Genomic DNA, 12,538 nt, shown 5'->3' with positions numbered 1-12,538 from the left:
CAGGCACCTAGTAGTTCCAGTACATGCCTACTGCAGTTAGTGTAGTTAGAGGTTTTGCAAATTAACAAGGGGGATCCTCGGGGTCCCTCTGCCAGACATTAGTCCTGGTTACGAGAGACTTACCCAGAGTCTTTAGCTCACTATCTTTCACAGAGAAGAAATATCCTAAACATATCAGTCTTTGTCCTGCCCTGGGGCAGTCCAGCACCGAAATGCTAGGCAATTCTCCTCTGAACAAGAGTACCAACCCATGAAATTATCACGGGCCATATTCGATATGTAGTATGATATGATATATTTTATTTATATCACGCCTATAGACAAGTCTTTCAAGGCGCGATATAGACTTTCCGTAACCTGCGGGTAGTTCAGGCAACCATAATGCACCGGGGTCATCGCCTGTGGTACTGCATGCAGCAGTGTGGAACTTGGGGCTTGGCTGCAGATCAGTCTATGTCACGTTTGCGCTACACACAGGGCATGCCTTGGGAACATTACTATGAGTCGTGGTCACAATATTTGTCCTGTGTATAGTGCAGGCAGTAGTATTGCCATGCCCCAACACACTACTGATGGGGCATGGCTGCAGGCGATAACCTGTGCAGAGTGCAGACAGCAGCAATACACCCAGGCCATGCCCACAGGCAATGCCCCAAGCAGGGTATGACCTCACGTCCTGCCCTAAGGGCAAGTTATGACTGTAGCCACACCCTGAGTGCCCTATCCACCAGACATAAGAACAGGCCATACCCTATAGGTTATGTTGGTAACGTCAATGCACTGAGGTCCCTACCATAGGCTGTGCCTTTGGCCATGCTCCCCGGCTTGTACAGGCAATGGTAGGATGCCTCCTAGCACACTACCACCGGATATGGCCGAGGCGAGTCCTGTGTGTAGTGCACCCAGGGCATGATGGCAGGCCATCCCACGAGCCTCCAGCCCACAACGCTTAACCACAGGCCATGCCCTATTGGAAGTGCAGGCAGACGTATTGTATCCGTAGCCCATGCCTTGAAGATGATGCCAACAGTATTTGTGCCCCCAGGGCATAGCAGAAGTGGATTCCCCATTCACACCACTCACGGGGCATGGCCTCAGGTCTTTCCCTGTGAATGGTTCTGGTAGAGTTAGTGCACGGCCTGGTAGGGTGCACTACACAGAAGACATGGGCATAGCCATGCCCCGGACGCTCTACCACCCGGGCTTGAAGTCAGGCGCTGTGCCCCATGGATAGTGCAGGCCGTGATATTGGAACTGAGCGGGTACTGCTGGCAGTGCCCCTGAAGCCTGGGCATGTCATGGCCGCAATTCCCGAAGGGCATGATCACAGGTCATGCATGCCTTGCGAGTAGCACAGGCGGGGTAGTGCAGTAAGGCATGGCCACAGTTCAAGCCATGGGTGCACCACTCCCAAGGCATTACTGCATGCCATGACATTGCTGCAGTACCGGAATGGTTGCCCGCAATGCCCTGAAGGTCGTACAGGCATATGTAGTGCCATTTCACCTGCACACTATTCACATGCTATCAATAAAAAACAATAAAATGTACAGAAAACCTAACCTGATGTAAAGTTATGGTTACACTTGAAGTATAGAATTCGAGACTATGACAAAAAAGAACATTGAAAGTAACTGAAAAACTGGTTAGACTGCAAAACTCAAAATCATCAAATTTGCCTTTTCAGATATAGGTGCGCAGGGATGCTGGCATTATACCGACATAATGTGAATGAATGGCATTTCACATTTGTTAATATTAACGGAATTCTGGAGGAAAACCGAGGGTTGTCGGGAAAGGATGTAATGGCCTCAGGTCTTTCCCTGTGAATGGTTCTGGTAGAGTTAGTGCACGGCCTGGTAGGGTGCACTACACAGAAGACATGGGCATAGCCATGCCCCGGACGCTCTACCACCCGGGGTGGGGGGGGGAGGCCGACATGTGGACATAGTCAGTAAGAAGGCAAAAGAAAAAAAATAGTTAAATAGCAATCGGGAAACTGCAGCAAAGTGGGAGGCCTGCCTGTCACCTCCCCGATCCCCTCATACACTGCCTGTATCCTTATACATGGCATCACTTGCAGATGACCTTACATAAGATATAGATTGACATCACAGAAGCATTCTCAACCTTAGCCCATGCATCCCTCACAACATATGCCATGGCAGTTGCAGTTGGTGTGTAAGAGTATGAGCAGCGCGTGGTGGTGTAGAGTTGGGGTTGCATAACTGCCTCGCTTGCTGAATTCTGATTGTTTGGAGTTTTAGATCAATATGGAACTATTACATGAACGCACACTGTTTGATATCCTGGCAAGGATGAAGGGCTCATTTGCCACCCCTTTCATATTCACTCCTATGGGGGTGCAGAAGTGAGGGACTGGAAACTAAGGAGTGGCGGATCATTGACTCAGCAAGTGTGGGTGCCCCAAGTAGATGAGTATTGATGCTTATGATAATTAGATATTGCAGGTGTGAGGCGATGGACCCATCAGCATGTTTCTCAGACTGTTCACCCACATTAGACTTATTTTCATAGCCAGCTCTGTTTTTGACCTGACAATGGTTTTGCTATGTGTTGTGTGGTGTTCATCGTGTACTTGTTCTTTCTCTTTTAGGAGTGGGCTAGAGCAAGATGACATGAGAATTTTGTACAAGTATCTCACAACCTCCCTGTTCCCAAGGCACATGGAACCAGAGGTAAGGAACCAAAGCTATGGCTGCCTTCGGTGGGGATGGTGTGTGTAATGTTGCCTTGCAGGGAATGGATTGAAGGCTGCAAACAAGGCAATAGAATCAGTCTAATATCAGTTAATTGCAGGGGAAAATAGATCCTCACACCATTTTGCCCGGTGCAAAATATTAACAATAAGAAGTCTGAGAACAGATTTTGCTTAATTTCAAGATGTAGTTAAATCGGTTGCAGAACTGGTTTGTTTAATGATGTGAACGCTACGTTTGTCTATCAGTGTTTGTTACCTAGTCCCTTTAAATCCCCGGCCAGTCTCTGGACACCTCTGCTTACCTTCTCCTTTATGGATTTGACATTTGAAAGACTTGGGAACGGCCATGTGTTTTAATGAGCAGCAGAAAAGATGAATTTCCGATGAAAATGTTCACATTATCGCTTGAAAAAAACACTCTGCAGATATTCTACAAAAACAACAAAACTACTTTATTTCCGCTTAGCACCATAAAAGCAATACATAAAGACATTGCAAATGTAAAACACAGATACAAATTCAATGGAATTTCCCTGATCTTAAGTACACGTCCTCTGTAATTTCAGAGGATCACATCCTAAAATATGCGTTAAAAAGAGGGCAGTTTCAACTTAGAGAGCCTAATTTTCTGCACCTCATCTTCCACGCCCTAAGCAGATCATTGGAAACTGCATATACAACCTTTGGCATAGATTCTCGGCAGCATCTAAGGTACGAACATCAACATTCTTGAAGCACATTCTAAGATTCCACCTCTGATTTGGGACTAAACTGGGCAATAAACTCATAATTGCCAGTCTTACGCCACACACTAGGTAAAGGTGACTTGGCTCTCCTTCTGGCTTGCTTCACAATGTCTTTGACTTTCACCATTTTAGGCTCCCTGGTTTAGGTGCAGTTGTCAGACCACACAGTCCACCCATCACAGGTCGTTGAACCAGTTCTTCTGTACTTGTCCCTGTGTACAGGTTCACATTCACTTAGTTTCTTTTTATCAGCCTCTTGGCTCTGTGTGCAGTTTCACACTCTCCTGGTTAACCTCTTGGTTTTGCCATAACGTGTTACACACTTCTTGCCAGTCTCTGGCCTTGCCGTACTGTATCCATTCATAAAATTCACTTTGTGGTTGTCTTTTTCTTGCCCCGCCTTTTTGTTGCATTCTTTCACACGTGCAATAGTTTCTGCAAAGTTGCTTGCAAATGGGCACTTTTCCTTTTAGTTTTCATCCGTTATTGGCTTTGCCCATAAAGTTTCATTCAGTTCTGTATGCAATGAGCTTACTTTAGCTCAATTTCAAAGTTTCATTCAGTTTGGTATTGATTCAAACTTATAAGGCACTTGATTGCATATGCGTAGCCTGCTAGGAGCACCCCGGTGCTGAGTGACTTCCCCCGACACTCACCGGTACTCAGCGCTCCTCTCCGGTGGCTCTGCTTCTCCTCTTCTGCCTCTCAGGGCGGTGGGGCGCCATCTGCAAGCCCTGCTTGCATTCCAGATGCTTCCCTCCACATTCTGGTGGCTCTGCTGCTTCGTCACAGACGCGGACGGCGTCCTTTCTTCTTCCTTCCTCGCTCGCAGCTCCAGCTGCTCTCTCTCCAATACAGAGCCTCCCACGTCTGTGGCAACTTAACAGCCCAACTTGCCCTGTGCTCCACAGGTCCTCTGGGACATCGTCCGGCATCCTGGCTTCCTCTCAGGACCCACCACGGCTGCCTCCTCACGACACAGGACCCCTGCTGGTCTTTCCCACACATGCCCCCCTGGCGCACTCTGCTTCCCCCTTTGGTCTCCCTTTATATACCTGCAACCACTTGACAGGTTGCAAGTGTGGATTTTCAATTGGGCTTGCCTGACCATAATTAAAAGGACATGCCTGACTTTTAAAGCACTCTACAGGCATCTTCTTCGTCCCAGTACTAGAGTGGTGAAATGAGGTGTTAGTGTTCATCACTACTAGTTGCCTCTTCCTCGTTGCAGTAATGTCGGAGGTAAACGTTGGGGAACAAAGGGGAGAGGTTTTACAATAGCCCATAGTGGCCGGGGGAGGGTTAGGTTGGTCTTCAATAGGGAAAGGGGGATACCATGTGTCGCCTGCGGGCACCCCACTCCCAATCCCCAAGGACCCTCCATCCAGGTGATCTTCCCTCGCTTCTCCACCCCAGGGTCCGGATCCAAAAGCGATGGCCTTTCCCTGGCCACCCGAGAGGAGGATCCAGGGGGAGTAGAAGTGAGGATACCCTCAGGTTTCTCACCACCCCAAAATCAGCTTTTCAATCCAGCATTAAACACAAGCACACACGCATTCACACACCATTTGCTTGCTCATTTACACATGCACTCATTCACCATGCACAAGCACACCCAGCCCCCAGTCACGCACTCAATCACAAACATTACATAATATACATATGCCCCCCACACGTCCCCTCTCCCCACCTCTAAAATCAGCTCCTCAGCCCAGCATTAACCACAAGCATACACACATTCACACACATTCACACACCATTCTCTCACTCATTTACATGTGCATCCCTTCATCATACACTCACACACACCCAGCCACTCATACATCATACACTCACATTACATAATATGCATATGCCCCCCACACTTCCCCTCTCCCCAGACCCCAAAATGAGCTCCTCAGCCCAGCATTAAACACAAACACACATTCACACACTATTCACTCAGTCATTTACACACTCAGTCATTTACACATGCACCCGTTAACCATACACTCAGCCAACCATACATCATACGCGCACTCATTCATACACATTATATAATATACATCTACGTACACACTTGCATGCACACATGCACAATTAAAATCAAATAAAAAGTTCTTACTTTTTCAGAGCAATCCGTCACTCTGATGGAATCTTCTGCTGGCAGGCCTCCAGCTCTCCGTGCTCCACGCAGCAAGAACATGGTTCCTGTCATGCGCAGGGCAGAGGAGCCAGAGGTCTCTATTCATATACTGGTGGGGCGGGGGGGGGCCCTGAGACTTAAAAAATGTCTTTTTTTAAGTCACTTTGCTTTCAAAAAGACATTATTTGTAACGGAAATGATTTCTTTCTGAAGACGTGACTACAAAAATAAATGGTTTGTTTTTGAAGTCCGAGGGGGCCCCATTGCTGAAAGTAAACGGGGCTTGAAATATCCTCTTTACGTTCAGTTTGGCACGGCATCTGTGATCCCCAGGCTAGGGGTAGCAGAGGCAGTGTCGGAGGTCGCAAAGGAGTCACCAGTGGTTGCAGCTGCAATCCCTGGCTACCCACAAATGACATCCCTGTAGTTGTGTTGGTCCAGTGAAGGAGCTGTTGGAATCCAGAGATAGGAACTGCAGTTTTGCAGAGGTTCGTTAGAGATACTGGCACTCTTGCTGCACACTACATTGGCCATACTGTACCCTGCACTATATTAGACTTTATTTTGGGCTCTTGGTTGCTGCTTTATCACCACCCAGAGGAGGTCAAGGGCAGTAGTGAAGAGTGTGTTTGGAATATGACCTGCAGTGTAGGGTAGACATAGTATCATTTAGTGTGCCTTCCCGCTGCATGCCACATCCCAAACACAGCGTATAGTACTTTCCCCCTTGCCTATGTCATAAGTCCCATGGCAGGTAAAGAACAAAAGGCAACCCAGAACAGGTGCTATCATGAGAGTGACGTTTTTAAGCTGCTTATCCCTCCAGGGTTGTCCCACAACATCACAGATGCAAAGATTCCCTTGCACCTCCTGCAGTGACCAACTTCACCGGACCTGGTGCCCCACTCCGTGGCATGGGAATGCAGATGTGGTAGTTGGAGCAGGAGACGTGAGAGGCACTGTGTGTGTCTAAAACTATTTCCACAATCCCCTTTCCCTGCTTACCTCCCCAGCCACACTTTATTTCACAGTGAGACCAGCAAAATGGGTGGAGCATGATTCGCCAAGGAAACCACACACCAAGGTCTCTGCATTCCACCTGCAACCTCCATGATACCAGTGTGCAGGCGGATCCAAAGGAGTGCTAAACAAAATAAATGTGAAGAGGGGCAAGAGCAGATGTAGAACTCGAGGGGGAGGACTGCAGTGCGGTTTGGGGGACTAACATAGGCATAAGGTAGAGTGAGACTATTGTCTCCACAACCTCCTAATAACTCTCTAAGATAACCAGTGGTTAGTTTTGTCACTTGGTGTTTACTCCTTCTCGGCAGACCCAGCAGGGCACCCAGCAGCAGTCATGTGAAAGTTAGCCTGCAGCCATACTTTGCATTTTTTGCACTGTGCAGCTCTTTCTGCATACTCTGCCAGTTGGAGGACGATGTTTGTGTAATTTTGTTTCCCTACACCCAATCCCCCTCCCTCAAGTGTGGTCAATTCCACCTTCCCCACTCTCGGGGACCTATGTGATTTCTGCAGTTTTTCTGCCAAAGGACCCCAAGAAAGTACCACTGTGACTCGGTGTTCGCTCAGCCGCCGGACTCAAAAGTTTGGAGCCACAGCCCCGGGAGTTGCTTGATGGCCCATATGACTACCAGAGGAAGTGGATGTGGGCTTGCATAATCTGTCACCCAGGTGAAGCCTGTAACAGCAGAGGGTGAGGAGAGTGTAGAACCTGGATAGCGTTGGGCATTTTTGAAGACTCAATGCTCAGTAGAGTAGGTACCGGCTAGTATGGATACAACCATTTGATGGCCCTCTCGGACTGTGATAGATTGGTTCCCCACAGGTGGCATAGGAAGGACACCGCCATTACAATTGCGCAGAACCTGTCTCCTTGCATGCAAGTGTGGAACACCTCTATTATCAGAACACTAACACTTGAGATGCACATACCATTATCAGTGGACATGAATGTGTGAGAACGTAAAATAACCTGATTGTTCCCTCTATAGTTCGCCTGACAATGGTTTGTGAGTTAATATTACAAGGTCATGTGGTAAGAGTTTTCCACAATGCTGAGCACTTCATTTGAGCCTCTGGATTCTCCATTTAACAGCTATGTTGCCCATGCATAACAGAAGGGTTTTCATAGCACTCCACAAAGACTAAACCCTGTTAAAGGAGATAAAAAGATCTCAAGCTTGTGGCAGCAAGCTTTTAGATAGCTCCATGGACTCAGTAATGGAAGACAAAGACACAACTCTGAGAGATATGTATGACCTGATGAAATCCATGGCTAAGGCCGTTTCCTAAATCAAATCAGATATAAAAGACTTTAGTGGTAATCTTGGGGCAATCAACATCAGACTTGACAACACTGAATCATGCATATCAAGCTGGAACTTGACACGCACGCTAACAAAGAAGGCAACTCTCAACTCAGACAACAAATAGATTTGTTGGCAGATCATCTTGATGACTAAGAGTCCTGCCAGAGACCGCTGGAGCAACATTAAGGTCTTGGGGGTGCTGAAAGGAGCCAAAGACCACTCCAAAAACAGTTTATAATTAACCTATCAAATTCTTTCTCGATGGACATAAACAACCACACTGAAATTGATCCAGCTCACATGTCTCCTTGACCTCGTCCAGATCCCAGGATGCTCGCCCAACAATTTTTCGTCTTTTTCTTACGATTTTCCATTAAAATAAGGAGGTCCTCTGGGAACGATACAAGATTGAATTCTACCAAGCTAAAGCACCCTAAAATCTGAAAAAAATAGTTGTTGAAGCCAAGAAACAACTGCCACAACACAAATTACTTTACTCATGGGAGTTCACTCTGCTCTCTCACAGGTTCTACATAGAAAATAAATACTACACTGCTTGAACACCTGCACAAGTCTATGGAAAGAAAGCGAGAAGAGAGGAGCCCATTCCAGGGACCTGGTCACACAGGAATCTGCAAAAAAAGTTCCTGCCACGTTTGCAAAACATAAACCATCTGTGAAACCGACGTTGTCAGGGGGAGATTTTCTAAAGAATTTGAGTGTTCATCCCTTTACAATACAATATTTACAGCACTAAAAAGGCAATTTTTCACTATGGCAATGAGGAACTCCATATTGATGACCATGTCATGGAATGTTAACGAAATCAATAAACCATTTAAAAAAAACATAAATTCTTACATAATTGCACAGGACTTGAGCTGGTAACAGCATTGCTATAGGGATCTTACCTAAAGGATCGGTATCAGGTAATAATTTCCCCATAAATGTCTGCATACATAATGTCGCCGGGAAAAAACATTGGTGACATTATATATGGTGACATTATATATGGGGACGGGTTGCAGGATGTCCCCTGCTTCCATTTAAAAAGATGTAATAATGTCTCCGCAAAAAACTGCAAATTTTTGGTCAGGGGGCATTATTAAATGGAACCAAATGATCTGGGCTCTCAGAAGTTGTCTGAATGTTGGAAGGGTCAAGTATTTTTCAGCCAGACAACGAGGAAGAGGAACGGTTCCATGATTCTCATTCAGAAGCAGATCCACTTTTAGAAAGACAAAGTGCTGAGGCATTCTGAGGTTTGATTGGTAATAGTAATAGGCCACTTGGAGGGCCACACAACTCTAAGAATATCAGCCTATTGTTCGAATGTTGATGACTTCTCTTTCTTCCACTCCGTACAGGAACAACTCTAGTGCTACTCTGACCACCTTATGATATTAGGTGAGGACTGGAATGGCGTAATAGACCCCACACTGAATAGTTATGGAATTCCTAGCTATCTTATATCCTTGGTCATCAGTGCCTTTCAGAGGTTGGTCACAAATTGCTGTTTGTTTGATTAATGCATGTACTTTTGTCCGACCCGCAGTTCGCAATTATACATTTTTATCTCCCTGCAAAATCTCCTTCCCGACAATTGGCAATATTTCTTTTTTGAGTCTAGAAGCACAAGATTTGTTGGAAGTGGGATGAATCTGATGGAATCCGATGATGTGCCCTATTTCAGAGAAGGACTTCTTTTCGGCTCAGGCAGCTTCTCACTTGAATTCTTTAGATGTACCTAAGAAGCAATCACGCACCACTTGAATAAGTTATTCTACTCATTAGAACACACTCTCCTAATGTCTATGTACCAGGCATCAATAGTAATTATTCCAAAAGCAGGAAAAACTCCTGAGGAAAGGGGAAGTTAACCCCCAATTTCACCATTGAATGGAGGTTTAAAAATTCTCACCAAAATGCTGCTTATTGCGCCCATGTGGGCTTTATTGCACAAAGGTCTTCGTCGGATCATTTGTGTCATGTGGCACACATCACTGATATTGCTGCCACCATTGAGGGGGCGCCTACTCTAGTTTAATTGGTATAGGGAAGGTTTTCGACAGAGTTGAATAGTCTTTTCTAACTAGGGGGCTAAAAGGATTTGGGTCCCACAAGAGAATGGGTGAAATACTTATTGGCTCCTACTACCAGAACTATGACCGGCAATGCAATCACACCATCATTCTCATTAATCTAGGGAAACTAGTCAAGGCTTTCCCAATTTCTCTTTGCTATTTACTTTGTAGCCCCTTGCTTGCTGAATTAGGATGAATGTCTCTGTCAAGGGTTAGATGACTCAGAGAATAATTCCTTTTGTATGCTCATGATGTTCTTCTTTCATTAGCGGATCCTGAATCAGACCTTCACCAAATATTGAAACTTTGTATATATATATATGGATATCAGATACATTAAAAATGACAAAAATCCCTATATACATTTCTTCATCATCACACTATTTCATTAATAAATATTCATTGACAAGTCATCTAAAATCACAATACACTTCTGATAGAAATTAATCAAATGAATTAAACAATTAACATCATTACCATCCATTAATATTTTCCATAGTAAATGCACATCCTCATTCCTCATGTTATATGATTGCCTATGTTTATGTCTCAAGGCATTCAGGCTAACACAATTCAGCGTGTTATGCTCAGATGTTTCTATTTCCATTTCCCCACATAGCCTGTATAAACGTTCCACTCCTGCTGAGCCAGGTTTTGGGCCTTCAATCTCCAGCACTCTAGTCCCATTAAATATAAACAGCAAATATTATCTAACTATATTGCTGCTTGGATAGGCTGTAATATACTGTACCTCGCTCTATCCAAAACTGAATGAAGGGACCACTGTTCACATTCGATGCCAGGCGTACCTTGTCTACGTCCTTGCTATGTTCACATGTTTTTTGTTTAACCCATTTCTTCTGTGCTAGCAAAATGCTACCATTCGACTTAACTTGAAATCCCAACAGCCATGTGGCATATTTAGCCAGTAGCTTCTCCAAAATCCCAGTCCGTACATAGTTCTCCAAATTCCTGACAGCCAGGAAGTACTCAACCATTATTGTCCCATTGTCTAGTTGCAGCAGTTTTACATAGCACATGTTTAATTCCTTATATGACTTCACTATCGCACTGGTGAGTCCAAACTCCAAAAGTATCTATTCTATAGGGAGTGACTTGGGCATTTGAAACAATAGGCGAAGTATTTTACCTTCAAGTTTTCCAATGTCCATTTGGTACCTGTGGCCCCACACTTCGACTCCATATAAGATACATGGGACAGTTTTAGAGGAATAAAGCGGCAAGATGGTCATAATTGAACAACCACCCTGCCTCCCAATGAATTTTCTCATCACGTGCAATTCTCATACACTTGGCTTGTGTCTCACTACAATGGGTGGCCCAGTTCAGCTTGTCATCAATCATGCCAAGATATTTATAGGTACTGTGTCAACTGGCTGTTCATCTATTTTCCACTTGCATTTAGGGTTATTCCTCCTTTTTCCAAAAAAAAAAGCCATCATTTTCGTTTTGCCGATGTTGGTGCGAAGGCCATTTATCCTCACATAATCACACAAGGCATCCAGCATTATTTGTAACCCACTTGGGGTATGGTCCAATAGTAATAAGTCATCTGCATAGCCGAGCCAACCTATTTTCAGTGCGCCCACTTTGACAGAACTAACAGCAGGTTTGCTGAAAATCTAAGCCAAGTCTGCAAGGTACAGATTAAAGAGGGCGGAGGCCAATATGCAACCCTGTTTAACACCTGTAGATGTAGGGAGCACATTTGACACTCTGCCCTCTCCATTCAGTCTTACTCTAACACCTGTATCATGGGGAAACTGCATAATCATGGTTGACGGGCCATGAGGAATGTTCCACGCAACCAACTTGGTCCATAGTCTATTCCTCGTGATCGTGTCAAATGCTGCGCTAAAGTCTGTATATGCCCCATACACTGGAAGATGATGTCTGGTCCAAACATATTCCAGCAGACACCAGAATGAGCAAATTGTGTACGGTACTGGACTGACCTCAGAACCCAATTTGATTATATAGTAAGATATTTGCCTCTTTTATCCATTGATTTAGTTCATTTAACAGGACCCAGGCAAATATTTTGGTTGGTATATCTAACATGGCTAGCATGCGATAGTTTGTAGGATTCTTCTAGCAGCCTTTCTTATGGACAGGTAAGATGTTACCTTCTCTCCAGGAACATGGGACCTGGCCATATTTCCCAATGTTTTCAAATAGTATATGTAACGCTTGGGCCCATACACCCGGGGACATTTGAACTAAACCATTGCATGTCCCATCTGGACCATCAGCCCGAGAGTTATGCAACTTCACAATGACATTTGTAATGTCTGATACAGAAGATTTGCATGACCAGATTTCCTTAATATTCAGATCTGCAGAATCTACCGGTACTATATATCCCAACGTGTTGGCTACATGGATTCTCCATGCCTCTTCAGATACACTGTTGATCGGCAAGTCCTTTTTTGCAGATCCCCTAATCACTGACCATATTCCTGTGCTATTGTTGTTCATAGCATGGTAGGCTAATTGCATCCGAATTTCTC

General features: G+C 45.0%; 1 protein-coding gene across 3 annotated transcripts in view; it reads left to right on the top strand.

Annotated features, from left to right (window-relative positions):
- The window catches only part of CCZ1 (CCZ1 homolog, vacuolar protein trafficking and biogenesis associated), a 732,451-nt gene that overhangs the window by 459,211 nt on the left and 260,702 nt on the right, over positions 1-12,538 (top strand). For all 3 annotated transcript variants that reach the window (XM_069645641.1, XM_069645642.1, XM_069645640.1), the window contains one exon: positions 2,618-2,699. In XM_069645641.1, coding sequence (XP_069501742.1) covers positions 2,618-2,699 — 82 coding nt within the window. The remainder of the gene's footprint in view (positions 1-2,617; positions 2,700-12,538) is intronic.

Source organism: Ambystoma mexicanum, chromosome 2p (genome assembly GCF_040938575.1).
Source record: "Ambystoma mexicanum isolate Mex_15411 chromosome 2p, UKY_AmexF1_1, whole genome shotgun sequence".
In the NCBI taxonomy this organism is placed as follows: Eukaryota; Metazoa; Chordata; class Amphibia; order Caudata; family Ambystomatidae; genus Ambystoma; species Ambystoma mexicanum.
This window is presented reverse-complemented; position numbering and strand designations above follow the sequence as displayed.